This window comes from Sarcophilus harrisii, chromosome 2 (assembly GCF_902635505.1).
Source record: "Sarcophilus harrisii chromosome 2, mSarHar1.11, whole genome shotgun sequence".
NCBI classification, from domain to species: Eukaryota; Metazoa; Chordata; class Mammalia; order Dasyuromorphia; family Dasyuridae; genus Sarcophilus; species Sarcophilus harrisii.
In genome coordinates, this window is record NC_045427.1 from 618,121,934 (window position 1) to 618,148,504 (window position 26,571).

Below are 26,571 nucleotides of genomic sequence, written 5' to 3' on the forward strand. Positions count from 1 at the left end.
ATCACAAATCCCTGTGAACAAGAAGGTCATATTTCCATTTTATTCTTTCTAGTACCTAGGACTGCACTTCACACATAATTTAATAGAGGTTGGTTTGTGTGTAGTGAAATAAGAATAGAGTAAAACGTTGAAGAGCTTTAGATCCCAGGGTGAGAAGCCTATAACTCTCACCTTCCTCTGCTTCATTGTCATCAAACAACATTTAATTAGAACTTTAACATTTAGGCAATGGGGAGCTATCAAAGTTCTTGAACCCTAGGAGAGTGACCTATGTTTAGACCTATACATTAGGCTGGCTCCGTTTTGAGGAAGGACACTGGGATTAAAGGGGAATGATCTAGGGGAAGGGAAAGAGTTCCTGGAGTAAGAGGGAAGAATCCACAGTAGGGTCCTGAGTCCTTGAATACTTTAGCATCAGGGCCTAGTTTTCTGGGACAGTAGTGGACAGTTGAGAGTTTGTATAGGGTTGCCCTTCCTTCCTTCTTTTATGTGGTATCTCTCTTTATTAAAATATGACTTTTTGAGAACTTGTGTCTTGCCTTTCTGGGGATATTACCAGTGCTTACTTAGCACAATACATGGCACTCAGTAAACACTAAATAAATGCTTTTTCATTCATTCATTCACTCACTCACTCATTCTGTCCCCAGTGATATCACATAAATTGTTACCAATCTTAGGAGTCTCTTGTCTACTCTGGATGACTACTTGTCGAAACACAGGTGATTTCTATTCAGGTACAAGTAAGTCTAAGTAAGCTTTCTTGCAGCTCTGAAGTACTGGGGTTCTGGGCTTGCAATCACCCCGGGGGAACTTGCTTCTCTCCCTTGCAGCTGGCCACCGTCTTGGTGCTGTCCCTGCTAGTAAAACGCCGGAAGCTCTGCCCGAAATGCTGGAATGGGACTTTTGGACTTCCAAGGTACAGAGAAAGCTCTGGGATGGAGGGACACAGCTAAGAACCTGAACCTGCAGGACCAAAGACCAGAGATAATGTAGTCTCCAGCAGAAGAAGGTCTGGATTTAAGATCCAAGGGCTTGGGGTTAAATCCCCACTCTGCTAGCTGCTTTTTGGGTGACTGGATAAGACTCAATCTTTTAATCTATAAAATGATAATGATAATCACAGATCACCCGTCTTCAGGGATATTGGATCAGAAATTATTCGATGAGTATGAGCTGTTATTCAGAGCATTGCTCAAAGTTCACTGCCATTGAGCAACTATCAAAAGTTAGGGGAATTTGAAGGGACACAAGGATCTGTGACTGTCGAAGCCTTGCCTGCATCCTTTGGTCCTGCAGACACAGGTACATTCATTTGAAAGTCCTAGAATCATTTACAAGGTTTAGAAACCCTGAGGGGGGAGAACAACCAGGAGTTAGCTGTGTGTTTCAGGGCATGTTACTTCCCCTCTCTCAGACTCAGTTGCTTTAGACAGAAACAGCACCCCCCAGAGGGGGTGGTGGAAATCTGGGGAGATAACAAGAAAGGCGTGAGCATCCTGTATCTAATTTAATATTTCTCTTCATCCCTGTTCCCATCCCCCAACTCCCATCCCATGTATCTCATCCATCTGGCTGCAGTCCTGTGGATTTCTTGGCAACAGAAAGTGGCTGGCTGGTGCCCGTGGTTGTGTTTGGGATCCTCCTCACAAACCTCTACATGCTGTTTTTGGACGAAGACTTTTCCCCAGGTAGTCAAGGCAATACTCTGTGTGTATGTGTAATATATATATATATTTGTATATTTTATACATATATATTTATATATATATTTGTATATTTTATACATATATATTTATATATATTTGTATATTTTATACATATATATTTATATATATTTGTATATTTTATATGCATATATTTATATATATATTTGTATATTTTATACATATATATTTATATATATTTGTATATTTTATACATATATATTTATATATATTTGTATATTTTATATGCATATATTTATATATATATATATGTATATGAATGACACCCCTATGTTAGTTAAGCTACAGTGCACCTGACTGAACAATCTTGGAATGCTCTGCCCCAGCTTGGGCACAAATAGTCCATTTGAACTCTTGGAATGGATTCTCTAACTTCTTCAATTCTGCTTTGCTCGTAGAGCACAGCACCTTCCCTGATGAGGGCACACTATATGGGGTGACTTTGTGCTATGGGTCACTTCAGGGATGGCCTTCCTGCACCAGTAGGATTAGGGAAGGTGAAACACAGAAGGACCTACCTATAATGCAAAAGAAGGCTCTGCTTGTAGGAGATGATGTGAGATGCTCAGAGAAGGCCTCCTTGCCAAAAAATAGTTCCCTATTTACCTGTTACAGTGCCTGAAATCTCACCATTAATACTTTCTACCCTCTTTGGGTTTAGCATTAGAATAATGCTAATAATAGCTGATATTTATAATGTTGAAAATAACTTATGTATTGATAATAGCTATGCTATTATATAGAGCTAATGATATTATGTGGAATATACTGCATTATATGTTAATTAATATATATATTATATATACATATTTATTTATAAAGTTATTTGAAAACTTAAAAATGCTATGTAAATACTAGCTATTAGTAGCATTATAAATGTTGGATATAAGTAGGTAAATGAAGAAATAGAAAGGTAGATAGATAGATGTTACTCACAACATCCCTATGAGGGAAATGCTATTATCATCCTATTTTACAAATGAGAAAACTGAGTATAAGACATTTGGAGGAAAGTCACATATCTAGTAAACCTCTGAGCCAGAATTCAGATGCTAATCTTTATGATTCCAGGTCCACTGGTTATCTGGTTGCCTCTAAGTCATCCTGTATTATCCTTTTTTAAAGCACTCTCTTTTAACACAAAATTCTGGGGAAAGGTGAGGAAGTGTTACACTTAATCACTCCTCCCTTGATGCTTTGAATTCCTTCTCCAGACTTTTGCTGTCAACTTCTCCATGTCACTCACCAAAGTGCTAGGAGTAGACAACATTGCCTCTCTAGCTTCAGCTGCCTCTCCAGGCTTCCCTGGAGCAGGATGAATTAAGGTATTACATTTCTAGTGATTTTTTTCCCATGAAAAATAAATAAATGAGGAACTGGTGGAGCCTTGATTAAATGTCTCAAATGGGAACTAAAAGACATGGGTAAAGCCAGCGATTAGGCAAGAGTGGTCAATGAACTAGAAAGCCGGGTTTGTTTTGTTTGGCCTACAAGTAGCTGATCAGCTTTGGCGATTATCCAGTAACAATTTGGATGATGCAAGCCTGCCTTTCCAAGTTTATGATCAAGGGACACTGAGTGGGTACCAACACATGGAATCATTTTCTGGCCTCTGGCCTTTTATAAATGGTCCATTTCAGGCTAGAGGAAGGTACTAAGATGTGTCCAGGAAAGGGATAGCAGGGGAATGTGTAAGAAATTCCTAGAATTAGGGGTAAGCTATCCCACCTCTATTTAGGAGAACTATAATCATAAATGTCAGTCTCCTGGAGAGCTGAGTTTGAAAGACTGCAGGCCCGAGGGAAAGTCATTAAACAACTCAAAAGCATTTACTGAGTCCCTCCCAGCCACGTGCTTGGTGGTAAAGAAGAAGGTATCTGTTGACTCAGATACCTGGGGAATATCAGGGAATGTTAGATTGTAGACTGCAGATGGGTTTGGGGTCAGAGGATCTGATTTTATTATTGTTCAGTCATTTCAGTCATGGATGACACTTTGTGACCCCATTTGTGGGTTTCTTGGTAGAGATGCTGGAGGGGGCTTTTCATTTCCTTCTGCCTATTTTACAGATGAGGAAACTGAGGCAAACACGGTAAAATGACATGCTCAGGGTCACACAGCAATTTTCTAAGACAAGATTTGAACTTGGGTTGTCTCTTGGCACTCTATCCACTCCGCCCCCAGCTGCCTTTGCTTTTGCCCTTTATTAGCTGTGTGACCTTGGCCATATCAGGTAAACACAAGAAGCCTATTTTCTTCATATATAAAAGGAAGGCATTGAACTCAATGATTTACAAAGCCCCATCCAGTTTTATATCTATGATTTCATGACCATAAAGGGATAGAGTCGTCAGAGGGATCTTCCTGGAGAAGTCACATGATATGGAAAATGTATGAGATGGCTTCTCTCTGCCCATTCCTGTCCAGAGCTCATCTGGAGTACCCATCCAGTTGTGCCCTGTTGTAGGATAGTATTAGCCAGCTGGAGTACCTGTCCAGTTGTGTCATTGTAGGATGGTGTTAGTCAGTTGGAATATCCCATCCAGTTGTGCCCTGTTGTAGGATGGTGTTAGCCAGCTGGAGTACCCGTCCAGTTGTGCCCTGTTGTAGGATGGTGTTAGCCAGCTGGAGTAGTGTCCAGTTGTGCCCTGTGTAGGATGGTGTAGCCACTTGGAATACCTGTCAGTTGTGCCCTGTTGTAGGATGGTGTTAGCCAGCTGGAGTACCCGTCCAGTTGTGCCCTGTTGTAGGATGGTATTAGCCAGCTGGAATAGTGTCCAGTTGTGCCCTGTTGTAGGATGGTGTTAGCCAGCTGGAGTAGTATGCAGTTGTGCCCTGTTGTAGGATGGTGTAGCCAGCTGGAGTACCTGTCCAGTTGTGCCCTGTTATAGGATGGTGTAGCAGCTGGAGTACCTGTCCAGTTGTGCCCTGTTGTAGGATGGTGTAGCCAGCTGGAATACCTGTCCAGTTGTGCCATGGTATAGGATAGTGTTAGCCAGCTGGAGTTCTTCTCCAGCTTATCTAAGATGTGGGGTAGAAGTAGCAAGCCTATTGGAGGATAGTCCAGCTGCCTTACAAAGCAGGGAGTTCCCCTTCCTTGAGGATGCTCAAAGAGAGATTTCTATACAGATTTGGGCAGATTGGACACTTACTTCTTAATCTCCTTCTATCTGGGAGATTCTGTAGTTGAGGGGCCTGAGCTGGTCCTTGGAGGGCATGCAGGCAGAGAGGAGCCCAGAAGCCATCCCAAACAGTGGGACTATGGCATGATATGCATTAGGGAAAAGCCAAGGGGAAGTAGGCACTGAGGATTGCAGAGAGAAATGTGTTGCTGTGAATGGGCATCTCATGCTATTGAAAACTTGCATATGTTCCTGAGCTCAGCTGGTCAGATATGTGAGGTCTTGGGATCAGCCTTCCACTGAATTGGCACCTTGTAAGAATCCTTGTTTTAAGTACAGAGTTCTGGCCCATAACATCTCCTGGTTTCTTTTGTTTTAGAACACAGGTGGTCATGCTCTCCCTAACTTCTCAAGGAGGTGAGAAGCCCAAAAAGAAAGTGATCACGTCTTTTCTGATTTTTTCAGAAAAGGGGGTGAGAATACCAAAAAAGGAGGTGATCACATCCTCACTGACATCTCAGGAATAGAGATAAAAACACCAAAGGAAAATGGGGAATCACATCAGATTAGTGGTTTCTAAAGGGTCTTACTTGGAACAAGTATGTATAAATCCATCAACATGGGAGGTATTATATATAGTAACACGGGCTAGTAGTGATGTAATAAACAGCATGAATCAACATGAGAAATTATACATGTCTATAAGTCCTAGAAATAGTCCAAACCAATCTATTGTCCATTACTTCATGTGTCAGAGAATCTGATGATTCCTGCAAGTTTTGAAGTCCTGCAATAGTTTTATCAACAATTTTTCATCTCAGGGAATCCAATGATTCCTACGGGTTTTGAAGTTCTGTAACAGTCTTATTATGTCTCAAGGAATCCATTGATTCTTACTGGTTTTGAAGTTTTGTAACAGTCTTATCAACAATTTTTCATCTCAAGGAATCCAAAGATTCCTGCCGGTTTTGAAGTTCTACAATAGTCTCATTATCAGTCATGCTCTTTTAATGTCAGATGTTTCTTAGTTCTTCTTTGTTTCAAGTTTTTTTCTCTTTTCCTGTCTCTCTCAAGGTGCTCTTTGGCACCCATCTGATTCCTTCTCCATCTGTAGAGATACAAGCAAACACTTTCTCCCAAGCAGTTAACCTATCTGGTCCCTTCCATTCACCACCTTCTGGATCTCTCCACATCAACTGGCGATTACACTGGAGCTGCTCACACTGGACACTGCCCTTCTGTCGGATTAAAAAGCCTGTGTTCTCCCCAATTGTAATCTCTTTCTGCCATCTGATTGCTTTTCAGCTGATTGATCATATCAGAGTCCTGAACTTCTAAAGACTCTCTGGGTGTGAACTTGGCTGCCATCATGCCCCACCTGCTTTTTGTTTGAGGTCATGGAGCTGGATCTCACCTCTCATTTCCCTGAGTCAATCTACATTCTGAGGCCCAATAGAAGCCTCTGTTGAATTTTGGAATTGGGTTTGGGTCTTGTTCTCCCACCCTATTTTCTCACTCTATCTCTATGCCTACATTGAGCTTTCAGATGCCCTACTTTACCATACTGAAAGCATTGATGAGTCTCTCTGGGAGTCCGTTGCCACAAAAGACCCTGTCTTCCCATGTTCTGCATCATAGCCTGGGTATATTAAGCATTTGTGCCCACTGTGGCACAGCTTCATATGACCTCCTCTAAAGGAACATACTTGTATAGTCCCAGAATAATTCTTCTGCAAACTTCATTAGCATTTTGTCTAACAAGTTATTTGATCATTATTCCTGTAGCTGCATTTTCACCAATAGTTCTTGTGCCAACTGTCTAGAGATGTCCCACAAAATCATCAAAGGGTTCATTTGGACCTTGCTCTGTTTTCATGAAGGCTTCCCCTCGATCTTGCTTTCCTGGGAGGGAGCCCCACACTTTTTTAGCAGCAGCAGCAATTTACTCACATGCTATCAAAGGGTAATTAATCATACTGACCTATACCAGCTAGTTGGTCAAAAGTGATTTGTATATTAGCTCCAGTTTGCCTATTTTGTTGGGCTTGTATTCTACAAAGTTCACTATACTCTAAAAGCCACAAGTTTTGTCCAGGTTCTAAACATGTCCTTGCTATAGATTTCCAATCACTAGGGGTTAGAATTTCATAAGCCAAATTCTCTAATACCATCTTAATATAAGATGATGTAGCCCTATAAAGAGTGCAACTCTTTTTTAAATCTTTGATAATTTCCAGATCAAAAGAAGTGTATCTTCTCCTTTGTGGCCTGAAGAGTCAAATTCTTCAATAATAGGATATGCATTTACTAAATCAGAAATATTTTGTCCTTCCTCTTATCTTTAACTAGTGCCTTTTGTAATCTTGTCATAGGCTGCTTCGTAGGTGGTGCTGATGGTGTCATTGCCCCTCCCTCTCCTTCCTCCACCATGAAGGGTTAATTGAGGGGAGTAGGTCAGGGGATGGAGAATGCCCTAATAGCTCCTGCTGTGAAGCACCGCACTCCTTAATTTCATCAGAATTGTACTTAACTCCATTCTTGTCTAATTATGCTTTTCACCTAATTTGTCAGTATCCTCCTCCTCCTCCTCAACTTTCTTCTTTTTCCTTATTCTAATATTTATATAATTTCCTAAAGCGAATTGTATTAAGTTATATATAGAGTGTTTCTTTAGGGATTGAATTGGTACCATTATCATTGTAGTATTCACTAGTTGCTCTTCTACTAATATCCACTTGTCTGGATATAATTCTTTTTCCTTAGAGAACCAAGGAGATGTATTTTAATATTTTGAAGAGTTCAATGATCTGTATCCAAGTTACAATCAAACCTTGGTTTTTTATTAGTTTAACCATGCTCTCTACACATTTTCCTTGAAGTGGAAAAGGCCCCTCTCTAAACATTTGTCCCATTTCAGCTGAAACACTACTTTAGCCCTTAACAAAGTTTCCTTCTTGTCTATTTTTGTACTTACCCTAATTTCTGGGTCACGGAGACTTTTCCATTGAAATCAAGATGTGTCAGTCTGAACTGCTGATTGTAAATCATTTGTCCCTATTCGGGTGCCAAATATAGTGTTCTTGTTTGGTTTTCTGGAGGTCTTGGAGCAGCCTTCATTTCAGTTCAGCAGTCACCACAAGAATAGCCAGGTGTTAAAGTCCAAATCCTTTATTATCTCCTTCACAATCTAGTTTCCTTGCCTGGGGCCCAGGCCAGCTTTCTGGAGAGCCTTTCAGACCAGCCTTGGTCTCAGTGGGGGGGAGGAGGGGGAGTGAAGGAGGACAGGCCAGCCACCACAGTGGTTTGAGATGGAATGGATCTCTCTGTCTCCAAGGGCTTGTGCTTCAGCCTCCAGCCACCACAAAGGTGGATGATGGAATGAATCTGTCTCTGGGTCCCTTCCGAATCTGTCTGGCCCTTCTGAGTCTGTCTCTGGCTCTCAATCTGGCTGAGTTTGTCGCACCTTTATATGCTCTTATTTGAGTATAAACCTATCATATCACTAGGAAACCATTATTTTTTGTAAGATTAAATCAATCATACTGAACTTAGAGAACTATTAAGCACTATGTTAAACTAGACAACCATTGTCTTTATCAGTTCCACCAAATTATCATCGCCTTGTAAGAATCTTTGTTTTAAGTACAGAGTTCTGGCATGACACATGTAATTACCCCTCCGGGGTAAGGGCTCTGCTAAAGAACCAGGGACCTTCCTGGAGGGAGGTGACATATTGGAGGTGAGGTTTGGCTTGCAGCTTTGTGCCCCTTTTCAGGCAGAAGGAGTCTGCCATCTGGGGCAGAAGCCACAAAAGCCAAGTTCACATTCTTGCTTCACTAAATCAAAACATTAACTTCAGAGCTCACGGCATGAACTTAAGCAAGTAATTTCACTTCTGTGAGCCTCGGTTTCCCCGTTTCTGAAATGAGGCTGATAGTCCCTCACATATCCCAGAGAGATTTTGGAAGCCTCAAAGGGAGCGAGATGAAGAGCACCTCTCAGTTAATCCATTTAGGGAAGACCCAGTTCATTGTTGGCTTCCTCTTATTATTTGCCAATTAACTTCAGGGAGCTTAGATTGTTCTAGTCCCTTCTCCCACAATCCCTCAGTGCAGCTGGGAGCCAAATAGAATTGATTTCTTCATTATCCACTATTCTGTGTTACCCAGTTGCTTCTCCTTGCCTAACTCTGCAGTCAGCCAGGAGGGGCCAGTCAAAGGCAGGGGCTACATGGAGGAAACTAGGGGAGAATTCTTGGTCTCTGTCCTTGGAGCCCCCCTTCCCCCAGCATCGTTGGGGAGCCAGGGATCACACACAGGAGATGGACTGGAGTAATATGTTACCAAGTTCAGAATGAGATGGTTGGCTCAGGATCCTGAAAGAATTCAGCAAGAAGGAAGGGTCCAGGGGGATGTGAAAGTAATAGCGGGCAGGTTGATGGATGCGAGAAGCAGGGAGAGGGGCGATGTTCCAGACATGGGAAAGAGTGGAAACCCAAGGTAGGACTTAGGAGGTTGGGGGCTGAAGGCTCAAAGATACTTTCTTCCTACAGGTTCCTTTCCCTGCAGGCCAAGGATATGGGTTTGAGAGTCTCTCCCTAGGCAGGGTACCTTTGTTCAGTCTTGCTAGGACCCTTATAAGAAAATGAGTAATTGTGGTTGGACTTCTCACCTACGTTTCTTGTTGCTTCCCCTCTCCTCCTCTGTCTGTCTGTCTGTCTTCCTCCAGGTTACTTGAAAACCTTAGGCTTGCTCTACTACCCGGCCCTCTACTACCCGCTAATGGCGTGTGCCACAGTCAGACACCAAGCCGGATACATCCTGGGCTGCTTACTCTCCTGGGTCCACTGTGGGGTCCAGATATGGTATAAAGTGGAGTGCCCTCGGACCACCAAGGTAAAGACCTGCTTTATTTGGGAACTGCCCTAGCAGAGAGTGTGGTACTTGTGAGGAGATGTAAGGATCTAAAAGCCCTGAAAGGCCAGGCTTTTGGTTGGAGTCATAAAGCCTGGGGTTTAAGTCCTCCTGCTCCTCCTCCTCCTCCTTCTCTTTTTCCTCCTCCTCTTCTTCCTCTTCCTCCTTTTCTTCTTCCTTCTCCTCCTCCTCCTCCTCCTCCCCTTTACTTATGTTAGCTATAAGCTACAAGAAAAGGGGGCTGAGCTAGATGGTCCCCAAGATCCTTGAAGGAATTGGGAGGCTCGGGGGGTACAGCACTAGGTTCAAAAGCAGTCTCATAAACTTATTGGTATGTACAGTGTCCCAAAAATCTTAGTGCAATCTTAAGCTTTGGAAATTATTTTAATCCACTCAATCTGCTTACCTCGGTTTCAATTGGAAATAGAGATATTAAACAGCACTTTATCTAGGGTTGTTGTAAGGCTCAAATGAGATATGCTAACAAGATAAAAAGCACATAGTAGGAGCTTTACGAATGTTCCTTCTTCCTAAAGTCCAGGATCCCATGGCCCTTGGAGTGTAAGTAATCCTGGGACCCCTCCAGGTACATCACGGGCCTTTATTAACTACTTGTGCAACCCTGAGCAGGCCATTGGCCATCTCTGAGCCTCAATTCCCTGATCTCTAAAACAGGGTGCTAATATTTGGGCCAGACACTTCTACAGCATTGTTAGAAGGAGAATGCTGGGTAAGTATTTTAAAAGCCCTCTGGAAAGGAGAGGTACAATGCAATGGAGCTTTGGGGCTGGGGGCTCTAGACTGGGGCCCCCGGAGGCAATGGCTCCTTTTACCGCAATATTGATTCATCTCTGTGTCCAGCTCTTTCTGCTGTGGGAGAGACAGATGGAGGAGGAGAAGGAGGAGGAGATGATAGGGAAAGAGGTAGAGGGTGAAGAAGAAGAGGGGAAGAAGAGGAAAGGGAGCAAGAGGAAGAGGAGGAAGAAGGATGAGGAGAAAGGGGACAAAGAGAGGGGGAAGGAGAAGAGAGAAAGAAAGGGGAGGAGGATGGGAAGGAGGATGGAGCGGGGAGAGGGGAAGGAGAAGGAAGAAGAGAAGGGAAGGGGAAAGGAGGAGGAAGGAGAAAGAAAGGAAGGGGGGTTGGGGAGAAGAGGAGAGGGAAGAGGAAAAGGGGAAGGAGAAGGGAGAAGAAGAAAAGGAGAAGGCAAAAAAAGGAAAAAGAGGAAAAGGAGGAAGAGAATGGGGACAAGGAGTAAGAGAAGGGGAGGGGGAAGAGGAGAGGAAGGAGGAGGATGAAGAAAGAAAGGGAGGAGGGGGAGAGGGAGAGGGGTAGAGGAGGAAGAAATGTCCTGCATTTAAGGAGCTCTGGGAGGATGAGGCGTACAGGAGTTCTAGGGCACAAGCATCACCCTCCAAGGGGAATGAAGATTCAAAGAAAGGGGCCGTTATTATGGACAGGAGAGGTCAGGGAAGACTCCCTGGAGAAGGAAGGACATGACCTGGCCTTGGAAACTGGGGAGGCCGGGAGAGGGAAGGGGAGGGATTGCACACAGTGCGGGCTGAACAACAGGCTCGAAGCAGCCTGGCCTAAGCGCCAGACAGTGAAGGCAGCAGCGCAGCTAGAGCAGAGGGAGGGCCTGGCTGGGAGAAAAGCATGATCCTGGCTGGGGGTGGGCTTGGGAAAGGGAGCACATGCCCAGAGAATCGTCCTGAAAACAGTGAGGAGTCACTGGGGCTCCTTAAGGAGGAGAATGGCTGCGTAAAAGCTGGCAGCTCACTCTTACACAAATCAACTCATTCTTTTCTTCTTCCAGTTACTCATGGTTTTTTTAATTGAAAAAACCCTGTTTGAAACCCAGACTATCATCATAAATTGTGTACAGGGTGCCCCCAATCCTAGCCCAGCTTTAGTTTAATGGTCTTTAAATAGCACTCTGCTTGTGCTCGGCCCTTTGTGGGTCCTGGCAAATATTTACTGATGATTGATAAATTGATTTATCGAATAACTGTAATCGCTGCGTTGCCCAAAGGTTTGGGAGCATTGTATGTACATGCATATATATATACATACACACACATCACCATCGTAACTCATATTTCTATGGCACAAGTTCCTTTTATCCCCATTCTGTAGATGATTAAGCCAAGCCACAGAGACCCGGTTGCTCAGAATCACACAATTCATAGGATTTTCTGACCCTTAAGCCCCGAGCCTTTTCCATTGCCCCATGGCCGGACCCGTCTCCATCCCTCTCCAGTTTCCCCTTCTTCCCATCTCTCTCCCATTTATGTCTGTGGAGGCCAGTTGGAGACTCCAGGGGGAGGGCAGACATAGGAAGAGGGGCCTAATTATTAGTCTTCCGGGGAGGAGGGAGAGGAGGGAGGGGAGGATGGGGCTGAGGGCTCCAGGGGAGGGGGGAGGCTTGGAGGTGACTCAGGGAGCCTTGGGTCTGCCAGATCTACAGGTACTACTCCCTGCTGGCCTCCTTGCCTCTTCTTGCCGGCCTTGTGTTCCTGAGCTGCTGGTATCCGGCGCAGCTCCTAAGAATCTGGACTGGAAAGATGGCGGCCCGCCCAGAGGTAATGGCGGGGGTAATGCCCCTGTGCCCTTCCAGGCAGCTGGGGGGGGGGCCTGAGCTCAGCCTGGGGGGGGAACTCCGGAGCCACGTTTCTGTGTCTCCCCCCCCGGCACCCTGGGAGGGAGGATGGGGGTCACGGGGATGGGAAACCATAGATTCCACCCCTCTGACTCTCAGATCAGTGAATTTCCCATGACAGCCAATCAACAGTAGCAAGCATTTATTAAGCACCGATTATATAGTCAGACACTCTGCTAGCTTTTTTTTTGTGTGTGTGTGTGTGACAACCAACAAAAGTCAGCGAGGGAGCAATCAGAAATAACGGCTGCCCTTTATATGGTATTTTTTGGTGGTTGTTTGTCCTCCGTTCTTGAAGAAGACCCTGAAATCATGGCGATGAGGCCATGAAATGGGAGTGAATTGGATTTAAATGAGGAGGCTGTGCAAGCTCCTCTTTCTCCTAGCATCTCCCGTTATCTCTGGGCCAGCTTGGAGTCAGGAGGGCCTGGATTCACATCCCACCTCACCTACTGGCTGCGGGCCCTGGGCAAGTCAGTTCCCCCTGATTGTCCCAACAACAACATGATCTCCTCTGATGCTCCCCACAACACTGGGGAACGGGGATATTGTTATCCCCATTTTACAGAAACTGAGGCAAACGACAGGGCCAGGGTCACAGGGCCAAGGTCACACAGCCAGTGGGCATCTGAGGGCACACTGGAGCCCATGGCAATGAGACATCCGCCCGCTGCCCCTGGGTACGCTGCTGCCTCAAGTAGCCCTGACTCACTCCTCTTTTGAAAACGATGGCTGCTATCCCTACAGCTCAGTTCTATGGCATGAATGGCTCAGCCCCCCCAGGCTCAGTGTGTTCCATGACCGGGCACTTCGGTGCCCCTGTCTCTGTCCTGAGGTCCCTCATTTGTTGGGGGCTCTCTCCCTGACCTGTGACCTCTCACCCTTGGGGAGCTCCCACCATTACTTCTCTGCCCCTCCCCAGAGCTGCTGGGGGGAGTCACATAACTGGCTGATCCCCTTCACTCCCCATTCATGGTACGTGACCTCAGCTGGGCTTTCCTGCTGCTCCATAATCCTTCTATTCTCCCTTATCGATTCCCATCTCACTCCTGCAGATGCAATTCCAAACGCTTCTCTCCTCCCCACCCCCAAACTCCCAGAGGATGACCGTGCTCCCCTTCCCTCCTCAAACTCGGGATCAAGGTTACTCAGAACAAGACCCCTGAGTTCTCCTCACCCGTCCTCTCCACCTTCCCTCTCTTTTCCCTGTGTTTTATTCCATCCTCTCACTACAAGAGCTTGTTAGCCAGCATCCTTACTCTCCCCTTCATCTTCAATCTCTCCCTCACCACCGGTTCTTTTCCATTTGTCCACAAGAATTCTCAGACCTCTGTAGTCCTTAAAAAGTCCTTTCCTTGATCCTTCCACCCCATTTGATTACAAACTCACCCCCTCCTACCTGTCACTGTTGGATTTCTTGTAAAAGCTGTTGATAGTAGAGTCTCCAATCTCTCACTCTGTTTTCCCTTCGTACTCTTGTAATTATGCTCAGGCAGCTCTTAATTGCTACCTTCAAGCTCCCTAAAGACCCAATCTCTGAATCTGAAGGATTTCTTCTTATTCCGCAGCAGCTGTTGATACTTTGTCTTGTCCCTTCCTCCTGTCTTTTCCTTCCATGGCTTCAGAGATATCCCATGGGCTTGGTTCTCTAACCTCACAGACTTCCAAATCCTACGGGATTGGTTCTCTAACCTTATCTATCCTTCCACATCCCATGGCTTGGTTCTCTAACCTCACAGACTCTTCCACATCCCATGGGTTGGTTCTCTAATCTTATAGATCCTTCCCTTAAACTGTGGTTTGTGACCCCACATGGGGTCTCATAACTGAAGGTGGGGTTGCAAAACTATGATTTATTATTAGTAAATATTTAATGTCTATACCTATTTTGCATACTTGCATATCCTGGGTCAGGTAAAAATTTTTTAGGCAAAAAGGAGTCATAAATGGGAAAAGAAGAAGCCCTGGGCTAGGATTCAGATGATGAGGGTCTTAACAGAGTGGTGTCTGTGAGCAGAGAGGAAAGGATGGGTACTTGGAGGTGGGATGGACAGGCCTGGATACTGTTGAGATGTGGAGAAGGGAATGGGTGAGCACAGAGAGCAGAGGATGAGTCTAAGATTGGGACTAAAGGGAGGCTGTAGGACTCTGACCTGGGGCAGGTACCACCTTTCTCAAGGTTTCTGAGCTTTGAGAGGTGGGAGGAGCCATTACTAATCTTTCCAGGGCTCTTTATTGAGACTTCTTTTTCTTATTTCTGCTTTGGAGAGAATATAAGGACTCCTTGTTTTTTCCCTTTCTTCACTTACTTCCCCTCCTGATCCAGAGGGGATAGAAAATGCCCACTTATATAAACCCCTTAGTGCAAGAGGATTAGGTTTCCAAGGCCCATATTACAGGAGCTGACCCTGAACTATGTATGGGAATAAGGGAGTTAGGGGATGGAGGAGCATGCAGGGTTGCTGTGGCAATGCGATATAATCTCATGTGTTTGTTTCTGATTTGGGGGACAAAGGACCCGGACAAAGTAGGGGACCCACCCTGTGGGCCCCAGGCACTTCTCCCAGCAGCAAAAAGTTCTGAATGGGATTTTGCCAAATCCTCTTAGCCTAGTGTTCTTGCCCAGCCTTGGAGATTTTCTGCGCCAAGAGCAGGAGACCCAGAATGACCCCATTGCCTAATGCCCTGCCCTGGCTACTGAGTCCTACAGCTAGATGTAGACTCCCACAGGAGGCTGACTCACCTTCAGAGAGCAGCCTCAGCCTTCACTCATGGCAGGAAGTGGGTGGATGAATGGCAGAAGCAGCAGGACTTGATAAAGATAGATACTGAGAAGAACTCTGGCCACCAGAGCTCTGAAAGTGTAAGCTGTGGGCTGGGGTGGGCTGTCCTAAAAGTTTCCCTTTGCAAAAGGGGAACACATGCACTCATGTACACACGGACTGCCCAGTTTGAGCAGAATCTCGGCATAAAGGAGGGGGAAGGAGCAGATAATGACTAGAGATTAGCCATGAAAATACCTTGTTTGCTATCAATTTTTTAAAAATTGTTCTTTTATCTTTTTAGCTAAAAGCTGAAGACTGCTGGATTTTCAATGAATGAATGAAGCTTGACCAAATCAATTAATATAGTACAATCAGTTAAGCTCCTACTATGTGGAAGGCACTATAAGTCCTGAGGATACAAAATAAAGGGAGTCCCCATCCTCATGAAACTCATACAGTAATTGGGGAGAGAGCATGCAGACAACTATATATAAACAAGATATGAACAGGATAAATCGGGGAGAACCTTTAGGGAGCAGGTACAAAGAATAAGGAGGACTGAGAAAGCCTTCTTGGAGAAGATGGGATTTTATCTGAGACTCAGAGGAAGTCAGGGTAGCCAGGAAGAGCTGTGACGAGGGAGAAAGTTTTGGATTTTAGGGACAGTCTGTGGAAATACTCCAATTCAGGAAATGGGATGTCTTGTTTAAAAATCAGCAGAGGCCAGTGTTGTAGATTCATAGAGTTTGTGAAGAGGAATAAGGTGTAAAAAGACTGGAAAAATACAGAGGCACCAGGGATGAAGGTCTTTAAAAGCTAAACAAATATTTATCTTGGATATAATTGAATCGGGGTAGGAACAAATGATATGATCAAATGAGTTCTTTATCGTAATAAATAACTTTCTTTTGAATGCCTATGATAATGATAGGAGTTTAGGTCCAGATCTATTATATTTGGAACTCCCAGAATAGAAAAACCTTCCATTCATAAAGATAGGTAATCCCCCTGTAATATATAGTTTTAAAGGTTTGCCCGGGGGCACCAGGGGGTAAGTGACTGGCTCCTTTTCCATATATATTCTTTGTCCAGATTCAGGTGGAACACTGGATTCACTGTTCCTGAGTCCAAGGCTGGTCCATTATTTACTCTCTCATCATGAGAACTGAGATTGGGATGTAGCTCTTTTAGATTTGCAAAGGTTCATATTCATTACCTATAGCGATCCTCCCAGCAGTCCTAAGAAGTAGACATTTTTATCCCCATTTTCAGATGAAGAAATTGGGCTTGAGGAAATCCAGTTATTTGTTCCTTGTCAGAAATAGGAATGGGAAGTAGAATTTGCCAGTCTTGGACCCACTGAGCTGAACTGCCTCTGGCTGGGTTCCCTGGTCCCATCAGCACAGCCTTTGTCCAGATGCACCTGTTCCCCTTCCCCCACCTCTTAGTGACAGGTGTTCCAGGTTCGGAGGTTGGTCCGATCTTATGGGGAGGATCCTTTTCTCATGTTACTGAAGTTGGTCCTGGGACAGCTGGTGTGTTGAGGGTCTATCCCCAAAGCCTTTCCAGCTCTAGGGCCCTGGCGAGAGCTATGGCAATAACGATATAATCTCATGTGTTTGTTTCCTGATTTGGGGGATGAAGGGACCAGGCCAGACAAAGTAGGGGGCCCACCCTCTGGGCCCCAGGGAGTTCTCCGTTGGGAACCTGGGGTCATTCCGAGTTCTAGAAAAGGTGTGCAAAGCTGGCTGTGATTTAGAAAGATCTGGATTCAAATCCTGACTCTCTCATCTTCTGCCTTTGATTTTGAGGCAATCACTTCCAATTGCCAGTGGTCTCTGATGGAGTCAGAGAGGTTCAAAGTGGATCAGGAAGCAGAGAAGGAAATAGAAAAGGGCAGAGAAGGCACTGCTACCTCTGGTGGGACAGGGCATCTGCCTGGCTATGGTCCCCAGCTAAGGCTCGACAAGAGCTGTCTTTTCCATCAGACTCAGGAGTCCCAGAGAGGGGACCATGTTTTTCCAACACACCAGGAGCTCCCTGAAGGAAGAGACTGAGCCCTCAGTTTCCACATATTTCAAACGATGTGATAGGAAAAGATGAAAGCTAAAATTATTGTCATTTCCAAATCTTTTGCTCTCTGGAGGACCACTCTAAGGGCAACCAGGTGGCAGTGGGCAGAATTCCCGGGCCTGGAGTCAATACTTGTCTTCCTGAGTTCAAACCCCAGCTTCAGCACTTATTAGATGTGTGACTCTGAACAAATGACTTAACTGTTTGCCTCAATTTCTGTATCTATCAAATGAGCTGAAGAAGGAAATGTTAAACCTCATCAGTAGCTTTGGCAAGAAAATCCCAAATGGGGTCATGCAGAGTTGGACATGACTAAAAACAGCTGCACAAAAATACTACTCTCTGGTTTACCAGTCCTTTTCATCACAATGGTCCCATAAAATAGGTAGTACAATTATCATGCCCATCTCTCCTATGAGAAAACTGAGACAATGACTTGACTGTGGCTGGGCAGCTAGTAAATGGGCTGAACTTGGTCGAACCAAGAAATCAAGCCCTGTTTTCACCTGCTCCACTAGAGAATGTAAAGTAGCGATGTGATTTTTGAAAATTCCCAATCGTCCTCGGCAGAACCTTCAGCCTTTCTGTGCCCAACGATGTCCCTTGTGGGTTCTGTGCTCTTTCTGCAGGAGGTGGAGGAAAGCTATTATGGAGACTATCTCAGGCGCCTCCTCAGTAAGAAGAAGTCGAAAAGCAGGTAGAGTGTCCGTACCTTCCATCATCCTCCCATCATCTCAGTAGGGATCGAGAGAGGCTGGAATGGAGGAGCTGGGAGAGGGGGCAGCTTGGGGGGCTGAGCTGGCCCAAGGGCAGCCAAGGCTTTTGTCTGGCATGAGTTAGAATCTTCACCTAGGATCGAATTTTTACTCCATCAGATTCAGATGTATGGGGGGGGTGTCTCCTGAAGAGACTTCCCCATCCTCCCAGGGGTCCCTGAGGGAGGGGTCTGAGTCTGTTTCTTCTGCCTCCCTTGAGCCCAGTGCAGAGTCCCTGCCCCACCAGGACTCTCCATCACCAGGAGTACAACCTGCCTGTCCCCTGGAATCGCTTCCATTAAAAAGTCATTTTGTGCCAAGCCCTTCTTGTCTGTGTTTCTCCTTTCCAGCTCCCCGGAGACCGATCGGAGCTTCCTCTCCCGGGCCCTGCTCTATTTCCTCCCTCACATCTCCACTTGGCAGCCAGGTACTTGTGTGTCTGGGGTACCGATTCCTGGAGGTCTCTGTTAGCTGGTTTCCTCCCCCTCCTCATCCCCAAGCCCCTCCACTTTCAGCCTCAAGAAGCCATCTGTCTCGGCTTCCTCGGGGAAGCCATCTGGGAAAGAGCTGCTGCCATGGCTGCCATGGGCATCACCCACTCTTCCTTCATGCTCTCCCAACCTTCCCACCTTCCTCTTCCAAACCCGGGATCCTCTCACCCTCGGATCTGACCTGGGGCTGATGAGAGGGGAGGTCATTGCATTAGGATATGATGCTAATGCAGACACATTATTTACCATAAAAGTGTGTTTGTATTGGGGAGAAAAGGAGGAAAACTTCCTGGCAGAGCTGCCCTTGGGGCTGGTCTTTAAACAGGGAGCCCACTCCCTGCAGGTAAGAGGGGGAAGGAACTGCAGACATAGGGCAGACTTAGAGAGCACCCAGCGGTCCATAGCCTTGAGCCCCAGGCTCTAGTCAGAGCAGTATAGGAAGGGGCCTTTGTCCTTTATAATGGAAGTGAGGTCTCCAGGTCTAGGATATGCCCATGGGCCACTGCCATTCCCTTTCACAGAGCCATCTTTAAATAGGATCCCCTCCCTGTGAGGGTCTTCCACAGACTCCTTTCCAGCTTGGGAGTTTGGGTCACTTCCATGTCACCGTGAGACGCTGGAGACGTTTCAGGTGAAAGGTGGCTGGGGAAAGACTAACAAAGAGTCAGAGGAGTTAAATCCTTTGTGGGGATGGATGGACCTTTGGGAATACCCGTAGTTCTAATGGCTCCGACCTTTCCTTTGGGGGCTGTAGGTTTCCGGTTTCCCCTGAAACTCATCCTTTCGGTTGCCATGGCAGTGATCACAATTTACCAGGTAACCCTCTGCTCCCCAACTCTTCTCATCTGTCCCCCTTGTCCCCACCACCCTGTCCTACCTCACCTACCCCCTAAAGACGTGACATTCTGGAAAGCAGCATGATGGAGATAAGGCAGCCCGAGCTTTTTACAAAGTCAACAAGTATTGATCCCCCTGGGCACCGTGACCCGACTTCATGCGGGTGTTTCACCACCATAAACTCAGACAATCCCAGAATCTCAGAGGGGATTCTGACTCACATCCGACCAGAAATTGTCTCCCCTATCCCTAAGAAATGGTCACTCGGATTTTGGATGATGAGAACAGAACAAGTATATTCTGAAGCTGGAGGAGTAGGTCTTCAATCAGGAGTGGAATAACCACTTGTGGGGCTTGTTAATGTGGGGATTTCTTTAGAGTTTGGGGCCACTTTTCTTCCCTCAACACTCAGATGCTATGATTGTTAGTTTCCTTGTGTTAAGCTTAAATCTGTCTTTGTGTGGCCCTTTGATCCCAGTTCTGCCTTCTAGGGCCTTGCAAAGCAAATTTCTGCCACATAACATATTTGTGACATGTTTAACGTTGCCTCTCATAACAAGTATTTAATCCCTTTCCTTCAATACTCTAAAACTGCTATTCAGTGGATAGAATGTTGGGCTTAGAGTTAGAAAGATCTGAATCCAAATCCTAACTCAGATAATCGGTAGCTGTATGACCCTGAGCTAGTCAGAGTCTGTCTCAGCCTCAGTTTCCTCAACTTTAAAAGGAGGATAATTATAGCACCTACCTCTCAGGGTTATTGTGAGGAGCAAATAGTTATATATATGTAAATATATAAAATATATAATACATAAATTATATAACCCTAAAGTATTTTATAAATGCTAATAAGCTGTCATAATCTTTTTGAGACTTTTTTTCTCCAGCCTAAATATCCTTTATTCCATCAATAGATTCCCTGTGGTATAGTCTCAAGGCCTTTCATTATGCTGTTTGCCTTCCAGCTCATTAATGTTCTTCCTAAAATATATGCCCAGAACTGAATATACTCTAGGTATGGTCTGATCAGGGCAGAGTGCAAGAGGACCATCACCTGCTTCACCAGAAGCTCCTAATTGCTCCTTAACCACTGGTGTGGGAATTATCACCAGCTCCCCTTGCTCCAGGGGAGGAGAAGAAAAGGAACTAAAAAAAAAATTACAATTTGTGGACATCTACTGCAAAGAAAGAACAACTCATCCCTGTACTTCGTTCACCCCACAACAGATAAGCATTTTTCCCTAAATAGAGTCCTCAAAAAACCCTCTGCAGTCAGAGCTTCTAATCTGGATTTTCTGCGGCCCAGATGGCCAGTGTAGAGAAATGAACAGTCGGTGGGTGTTAACACTTTCAAATACTTGCAGTGATCTCCTCCTAAGATAAAAAATTGCTTTCTGGGAGAGAAACAATAGTGTTCTTAGGGACCAACTTTCATGAGCAGAGAAAGCCTTCTAATTAGGCAAAGACTGATGTTCAGCAGATTCTACTTTACTTGTGGTTAACAGTATAGATAAACTTCTGGTTAGCTCCAGACGAGATGAATGTACATAATGGGTTGGTGGGGTTCGAATTAATGCACTTTGACCTTCCCCATGAGTCTGTTGATTTACAGAACCTTAGGAGCCAGAACAAGATAACGTTGTCATTGCTTCCCAGGTAACCCTGCTGCTCCTGGCAGCTTTTGTCCCCATCATCCAAAAAACCAGGGCAGGAATTACAGTAGAAGTCACCTACCTGCTGGCTGGCTTTGGAGTGGTCCTCTCAGAAAACAAGACAGAAGCCATAGACCTGGTGAAGCACTACCTGTTGACTGTGGAAGGTGAGGAGGTTGGAAGTTCCAGATGGGAGGCTTGGGGTTGAGAGGGGAAGCAAGGACCATCTCATTCCTTCTCTTGTTTCAGAGAGGGACTGCTTGTGGATTCAGCACCTTTGGGATGGGATGGTCCTTCAGGCCCTTTCAGGAGATATATCTCTCTCTCCCTCTCTCCTTCTCTCCCTTTCTCTCTGTATGTCTCTCTCTCCCTTCCTCCTTTCCTCCCTTCTCTCTCTGTCTCTTGTCTCTGTCTCTCTCTCTCTCTCTCTCTCTCTCTCTCTCTCTCTCTCTCTTCCTTCTCTCTCTCTCTCTCTCTCTCACCTTCCAGTCTCACTGACTCACTTACCCAGTGTATGTGTCTAGGGGATGGAGAGCCAAGCCCATCCCTCAGTGTGTGACCTCTCACCCCCCCCCACTCTCTTCCCCCACACAGTCTCTTGATTGAGCTTCCTGCCTCACCCCAACTCCCTTGGGTTTGACAGTGAGAATGGGACATGGCAGGGATGGGATTGGAGGCAGCACAGATGGACAGGGGAGATCCCCTGGGACTCCCCCAAGATGGGAGAGCTACAGCAAAGAGCAGACCTCCAATGGAGGCTGATGACACTTAGGCCAGAGTGTTTTGCAGAAGCAGGAAGTGGGACAGGAGCTCACCATCTTGGAGCATGTGACTGCATCCCGGGTGGTGAGCAGTTGGGTGGTGAGAGTGAGGGGCACTGGATGTGATAAAAAGATCTGGGTCAATTATATACAGGAGGAGGCTGCCAGTGGGGGGGGGGGTCTGGGTCTCTTTCCCCTTATGTCTTTATTGTGGAGTATTTATTCACAGCTGATTTGTTCGATCTTGGGTTAGGGATCGAGCTCCTCCACAATGAGTGATGATGAAGCTGTGTTTCAGATGCTTCCTAGATCAACTTCCCAGAGCAGGGGCGCCTTAGGGCAAGCATCAGCTCTCTGGCACTAGGGGAGGAAAAGAAGAAAATCCTTATGGTCCAAGTATCAGGGACCAGCATTCAGTGATAGCTACAAAAGCGGGGGAGGTGCGTGAGCCTTGGTGCCACACTGCAGATGGCATGTGCCCTGGGATGCCAGCTTGTGCCACAGCGGAACAGATGGTGGCTCCTCGCAGGCACATGACTGGTGAGGGCTTGGGCCAGGAGGAGAGACCTCACGAGAGCCCGCCTGGAGGCTCCTGTAGTCATTGTCCCCCTCCTCGGCTCCCCTATACTCAGCAACGGCATTTTTCCTAGAGTCGGTAGGGATAGAGTGAACTCATAAGGCTCCTTTCTCCTTAGTATTAATCCCATTCCTCTCAAAGACTCCCTTTGCCTCTTCCCCTTCCTCTCCCCCTCTTTTCTAGTCTCTTGCCCTTTCTCTAGAGCTGGCAAATAACGGGTATTAATGCTAACCTGCGGTTTTCTAGCAGGAGTGTCAAGGTACGGGGCCAGAGCTTGGGATTACACTCAGGGCAACACTTTACAAACACAATAATCGTGGACCCAGTGCCCAGGACAAGGAGGAACAATCAGCTAGATGAACTGCCTCTGGGGCCATTGTCAAAGTCAGGTAGTTAGCTGGAGCACCCAGGCCAAAGGGACATCCCTCTTTCCCCTTACCTGCTGGAGCAGAGAGAAAGGGAGGAATTGTCCTAAGCGGAGGTCCTTGGAGCAGTCCAGTTCCCCAAAGGATGCAATTCCTTTCCAGAGCGCTCTCCGTAGAAGTCCATTTGCCAAGAGAGTCCTTTCTGCTGTGGGTAAACTGCTAACTCCGTGGCCTGGGCTTTCCTAGTCCCTGAGCCTGCTTGGCCTCTTGGGGTCAAGGACTTGAATATTCAGGTGGCCAATGATCTGTCCCATTTCTTCCCCTGCTACCATTCCTGATTTCCCGGCTCCAGCATCCAGTCCTAGCATTCGTTTCCCCCCCCCCCCCCTTTGCAAATACGCTATACCACCAGTGGGATTTTCCTGGGTTCATTGACAGAAGGAATGATGCATAAATTCAGACATAATCTAGAAAGATAAGGCAATTAAAGACACATGGACAAGAGCGATGTTATAGCACTGAACAGGTGGCTAAAAGTTCCTTGGGCCTTCAAGCTTCAACCCTATGATTCTCTAGACTTAACTTAGATATTTTCTTCCCGTGAGTCACAAAGTGAAAATGGCTCTTCTCCAGAACAACATTCATCCCTTTGGGACTGGTCCATTTGGATGCTCAAGAATCATTTGTTTTGACGTTCTCCCCTCCCCGCTCCCATACACATATTCCTGTTTACCTGCTACTTTAGGTGGCCTTCTCCAAGAAGACAGTTCAAGTAAAGATTGTCAATTGTACCCAGGGTCATCCAAACAACCCAAGGCTCCACAAAGACCCTGTTTTTCTTTATAAACACTTACATTCTGTCTCAGTATTTGGCACATCCATCCCAGACTCACTAGTTTTAATTTCTTGTGGGTCTTATCTCCCATGTTAGAGTAAACTGCTGACTTGCAGAGATTGTGATTTAGTCCCCTTTGAGTCTCCTATGGCACCTGCCATAGTACTTCCTAGAGAATAGGGAGTGGACCTGTGATGTCAGTCGTGATGGAGGATGGCATCTTCTTTGCAAGATGCCGAGAGAACTGAGAAGTTGTGTCATGACTCAGATTTTCCTCGTTTTGAGGTCTTTCTCTAATCATTATATTACATTGACTTGCCTTATAATATACTAGTATTTTTTTGTTGTGCTTAATAAATGGATATCTACCCAGATTTGTGTGTATTTATGTGAATATAAATACACACATATGGATATATATCCAATTATTAAGATATAGATATATATCTTAATATATTATTATATTATATAATTATATAATATTTAAAGAGAGAATATATTTTGTAGATTTTGTGTGTATTATGCATATGAGTACATACATAGATATAGCTGACATACATAAATAAGACATATAAATTTAGATACCTATAGATAAGTGTAGGAATCGAGAAGCTACATTTTAGCCAACATTTTCTACTATAATGATAGCATGGGGGCTTAAATGAAGAAATGGCTTTTATTGATAGCAAACTTGGAAAATATGCTTTTTCCTCTGTTGAAAATATTAGCTAATGTTTCATCTTTAGCTATCCCTATTCTCTGTCTCTCCCCCCACCTGTTCTGTATCTCTCCTGTCCCTCTTATTTCCTGTTTCTCTGCCCCTTCCTCTCTTTCTCAGAAACATTGACTGAAATATCTCAAGATCCACCTTCAAGGCCCCCTGCAGGGGCCCTCCTTCCACTGATACAGATGGTGGCTCTTTTGACTTAAATGATGCTCTTTGAGGTCATGCCTTCCCCTGCAACCACACTGATGAGAAGTTTCTCCAAATTTAGGTGGGTGGACCCTCGGATATGTAATCCATCCCTAGAGTCCATACTTGAAATCTTTCTTGTTTTCTAAGCATCTGCCTACGTCATATTTGGTGCCGGCTGAGCATTTGAGAATCAAGATCATCTCAACACTGGGATGATCCATTGTATTAATGAAGGACAAAATACATATGATGTAGAAATAATATAGATGTGCAAAAGGCATTTATATTCTAGAAAGGGTACTATCCTCAAGCAGAAAGGACAATTATTACGTAGGTTTTAATTTGAAAAATAAAGTCCTGTTAGAATTTTTTTTGGGGGAAGGGAATTTTGTTATTTATACAGTATCTTTTGAAGTTGCTTGACTCTGCCTAACACTAGAATGGATTAGCATTATTTGAGCATCTGCCTATGAATAAGCAAGGGAGAGTGTCCTGGATGGAGAGCCAGGTGGGACTGGACATTTCTCTATGTATGAGCCACAAACCATGTCTGCATCCTGGCAGTTCATGGTGTTTCTGTTAACGGTCATCTCTGAGTAAGGAATATGAGATTCATGGGACCCGTTCCTGCTAGTACCCAGCTCGGCGGATGGGGGAGGTCTCACTCATGTCACTGACCTTTTGGTTCTGGCTGCTGACCCTCAGGCCCATTTTTTTTCCAGTGTGCTATGAATCTGCCATGACCCTGTCCTGCTTGCTCACCTTCTTCATGCTGTCAAAGTCACTGATGACCCACAGGTGAGTGCGGTTTGGAGTTGGGAAGAAGGAAGAGCAGAATCTCATTGGCTGATGGAACTGACCCAAGCTAAAGAGAGATGTCAACTTCCTGACCTCCTGAGAGCTTAGAGGGAGGCAGGGGACAAGGGGAAAAGGGATGAAGGGGAATTCGTGGACCAGAGTATGAATTTCCATCACAGACTGCCTGTGTGGCCAAGTCACTCAAACATTTTTGTGTCTCAGTTTTTTCATCTATAAAAATGAAGAAATTGGACTAAGTGACCTTTAATTAATTCCCTTCCAATTCAAAATCCATGATCCTACAATACTGAGAAGAACAGGAACTTGACAAGATAAATTGGAAATAATAATAGAGGGCAGGCATGAGCATGCAGGGGGTGAGCAAGTCCTGGAAAAGGCAGGATGGTGAATTTGGGGAAGGATTTGAATATAGAGAATGTTGGCAGATTAGAAATTGAAGAACAGGGAAGGGAGGAGAATAGGATGAGCAAGATGAATAAAAAGAAAAGCATGGTGTGTGAAGGCATCAGTGAGGCAGAGCTGTAACGAGGATGAGCAACAGGAGTTTTTTTTTAGGGCACAGAAATATATAGAGCATAAAACTTTAATTCATGCATTTCTTTGACAGCATATCCACTGAAATAGCTGATTTCCCCTTTTACTTAATTGAATTTTAATTACTTCTTGTTTTAATTCCATATCATAATTTATAAAGCTTATTTAATGGTAATTTTCCTGTTGCTCACATTCAGCATCTTATCTTTTCTTGAATCTTTTACTTCCCTTTTCTCTGAGCTCTTACTGTTCCTCCTTCTCCTGACTCCTCTCTCCTTTCCCTATACCTGGAATGCTCTCTCATCCTCATCTTCACTTCCCAGATTCCCTCCCTCCCTTCAAGCCTCAGCTGAAGTCCTGCTTTCCCTGACCCCCCCTCCATAATATTAGTACCTTCCCGTGAGATCACTTTCAATTTTCCAGCCCATATCTTGCAAACATTGTTGTTTTTACATGTCTCCCTCACTACCCTATAAGCTCCTTGAGGGTTTTTGGCTTTCTTTATACTCCTAGACCTTAGCCCAATCTTTGGCAAATAGTAGATCTTTGATGATTGTTTGTTGACATCTGTAAAAAAACTTTGCAGACTCCAAAGCACCATCTAGTTGCCTGATATTCCTGTTGCTGCCTTGCTCACAACATTACTGGGGGAAAACAATTAGTACGGAGAGCTCTATAATTTGTAACTGAGTATTATTCCCACTGTGGTTTCTTTGGGGAGACCAGGCTGGTGGCTTCCTAGGGGCAGGGTAAGAGGAACTCGGCAAAGGGT

At 45.2% G+C, this 26,571-nt stretch overlaps 1 protein-coding gene across 3 annotated transcripts in view; it reads left to right on the forward strand.

Annotated features, from left to right (window-relative positions):
- STRA6 (signaling receptor and transporter of retinol STRA6) overlaps positions 1-26,571 on the forward strand; it is a 76,032-nt gene that overhangs the window by 41,077 nt on the left and 8,384 nt on the right. For all 3 annotated transcript variants that reach the window (XM_031956622.1, XM_031956623.1, XM_031956624.1), the window contains exons 4-12: positions 834-919; positions 1,582-1,691; positions 9,578-9,744; positions 12,220-12,342; positions 17,887-17,954; positions 18,363-18,439; positions 19,258-19,319; positions 20,997-21,159; positions 25,169-25,244. In XM_031956622.1, coding sequence (XP_031812482.1) covers positions 834-919; positions 1,582-1,691; positions 9,578-9,744; positions 12,220-12,342; positions 17,887-17,954; positions 18,363-18,439; positions 19,258-19,319; positions 20,997-21,159; positions 25,169-25,244 — 932 coding nt within the window. The remainder of the gene's footprint in view (positions 1-833; positions 920-1,581; positions 1,692-9,577; positions 9,745-12,219; positions 12,343-17,886; positions 17,955-18,362; positions 18,440-19,257; positions 19,320-20,996; positions 21,160-25,168; positions 25,245-26,571) is intronic.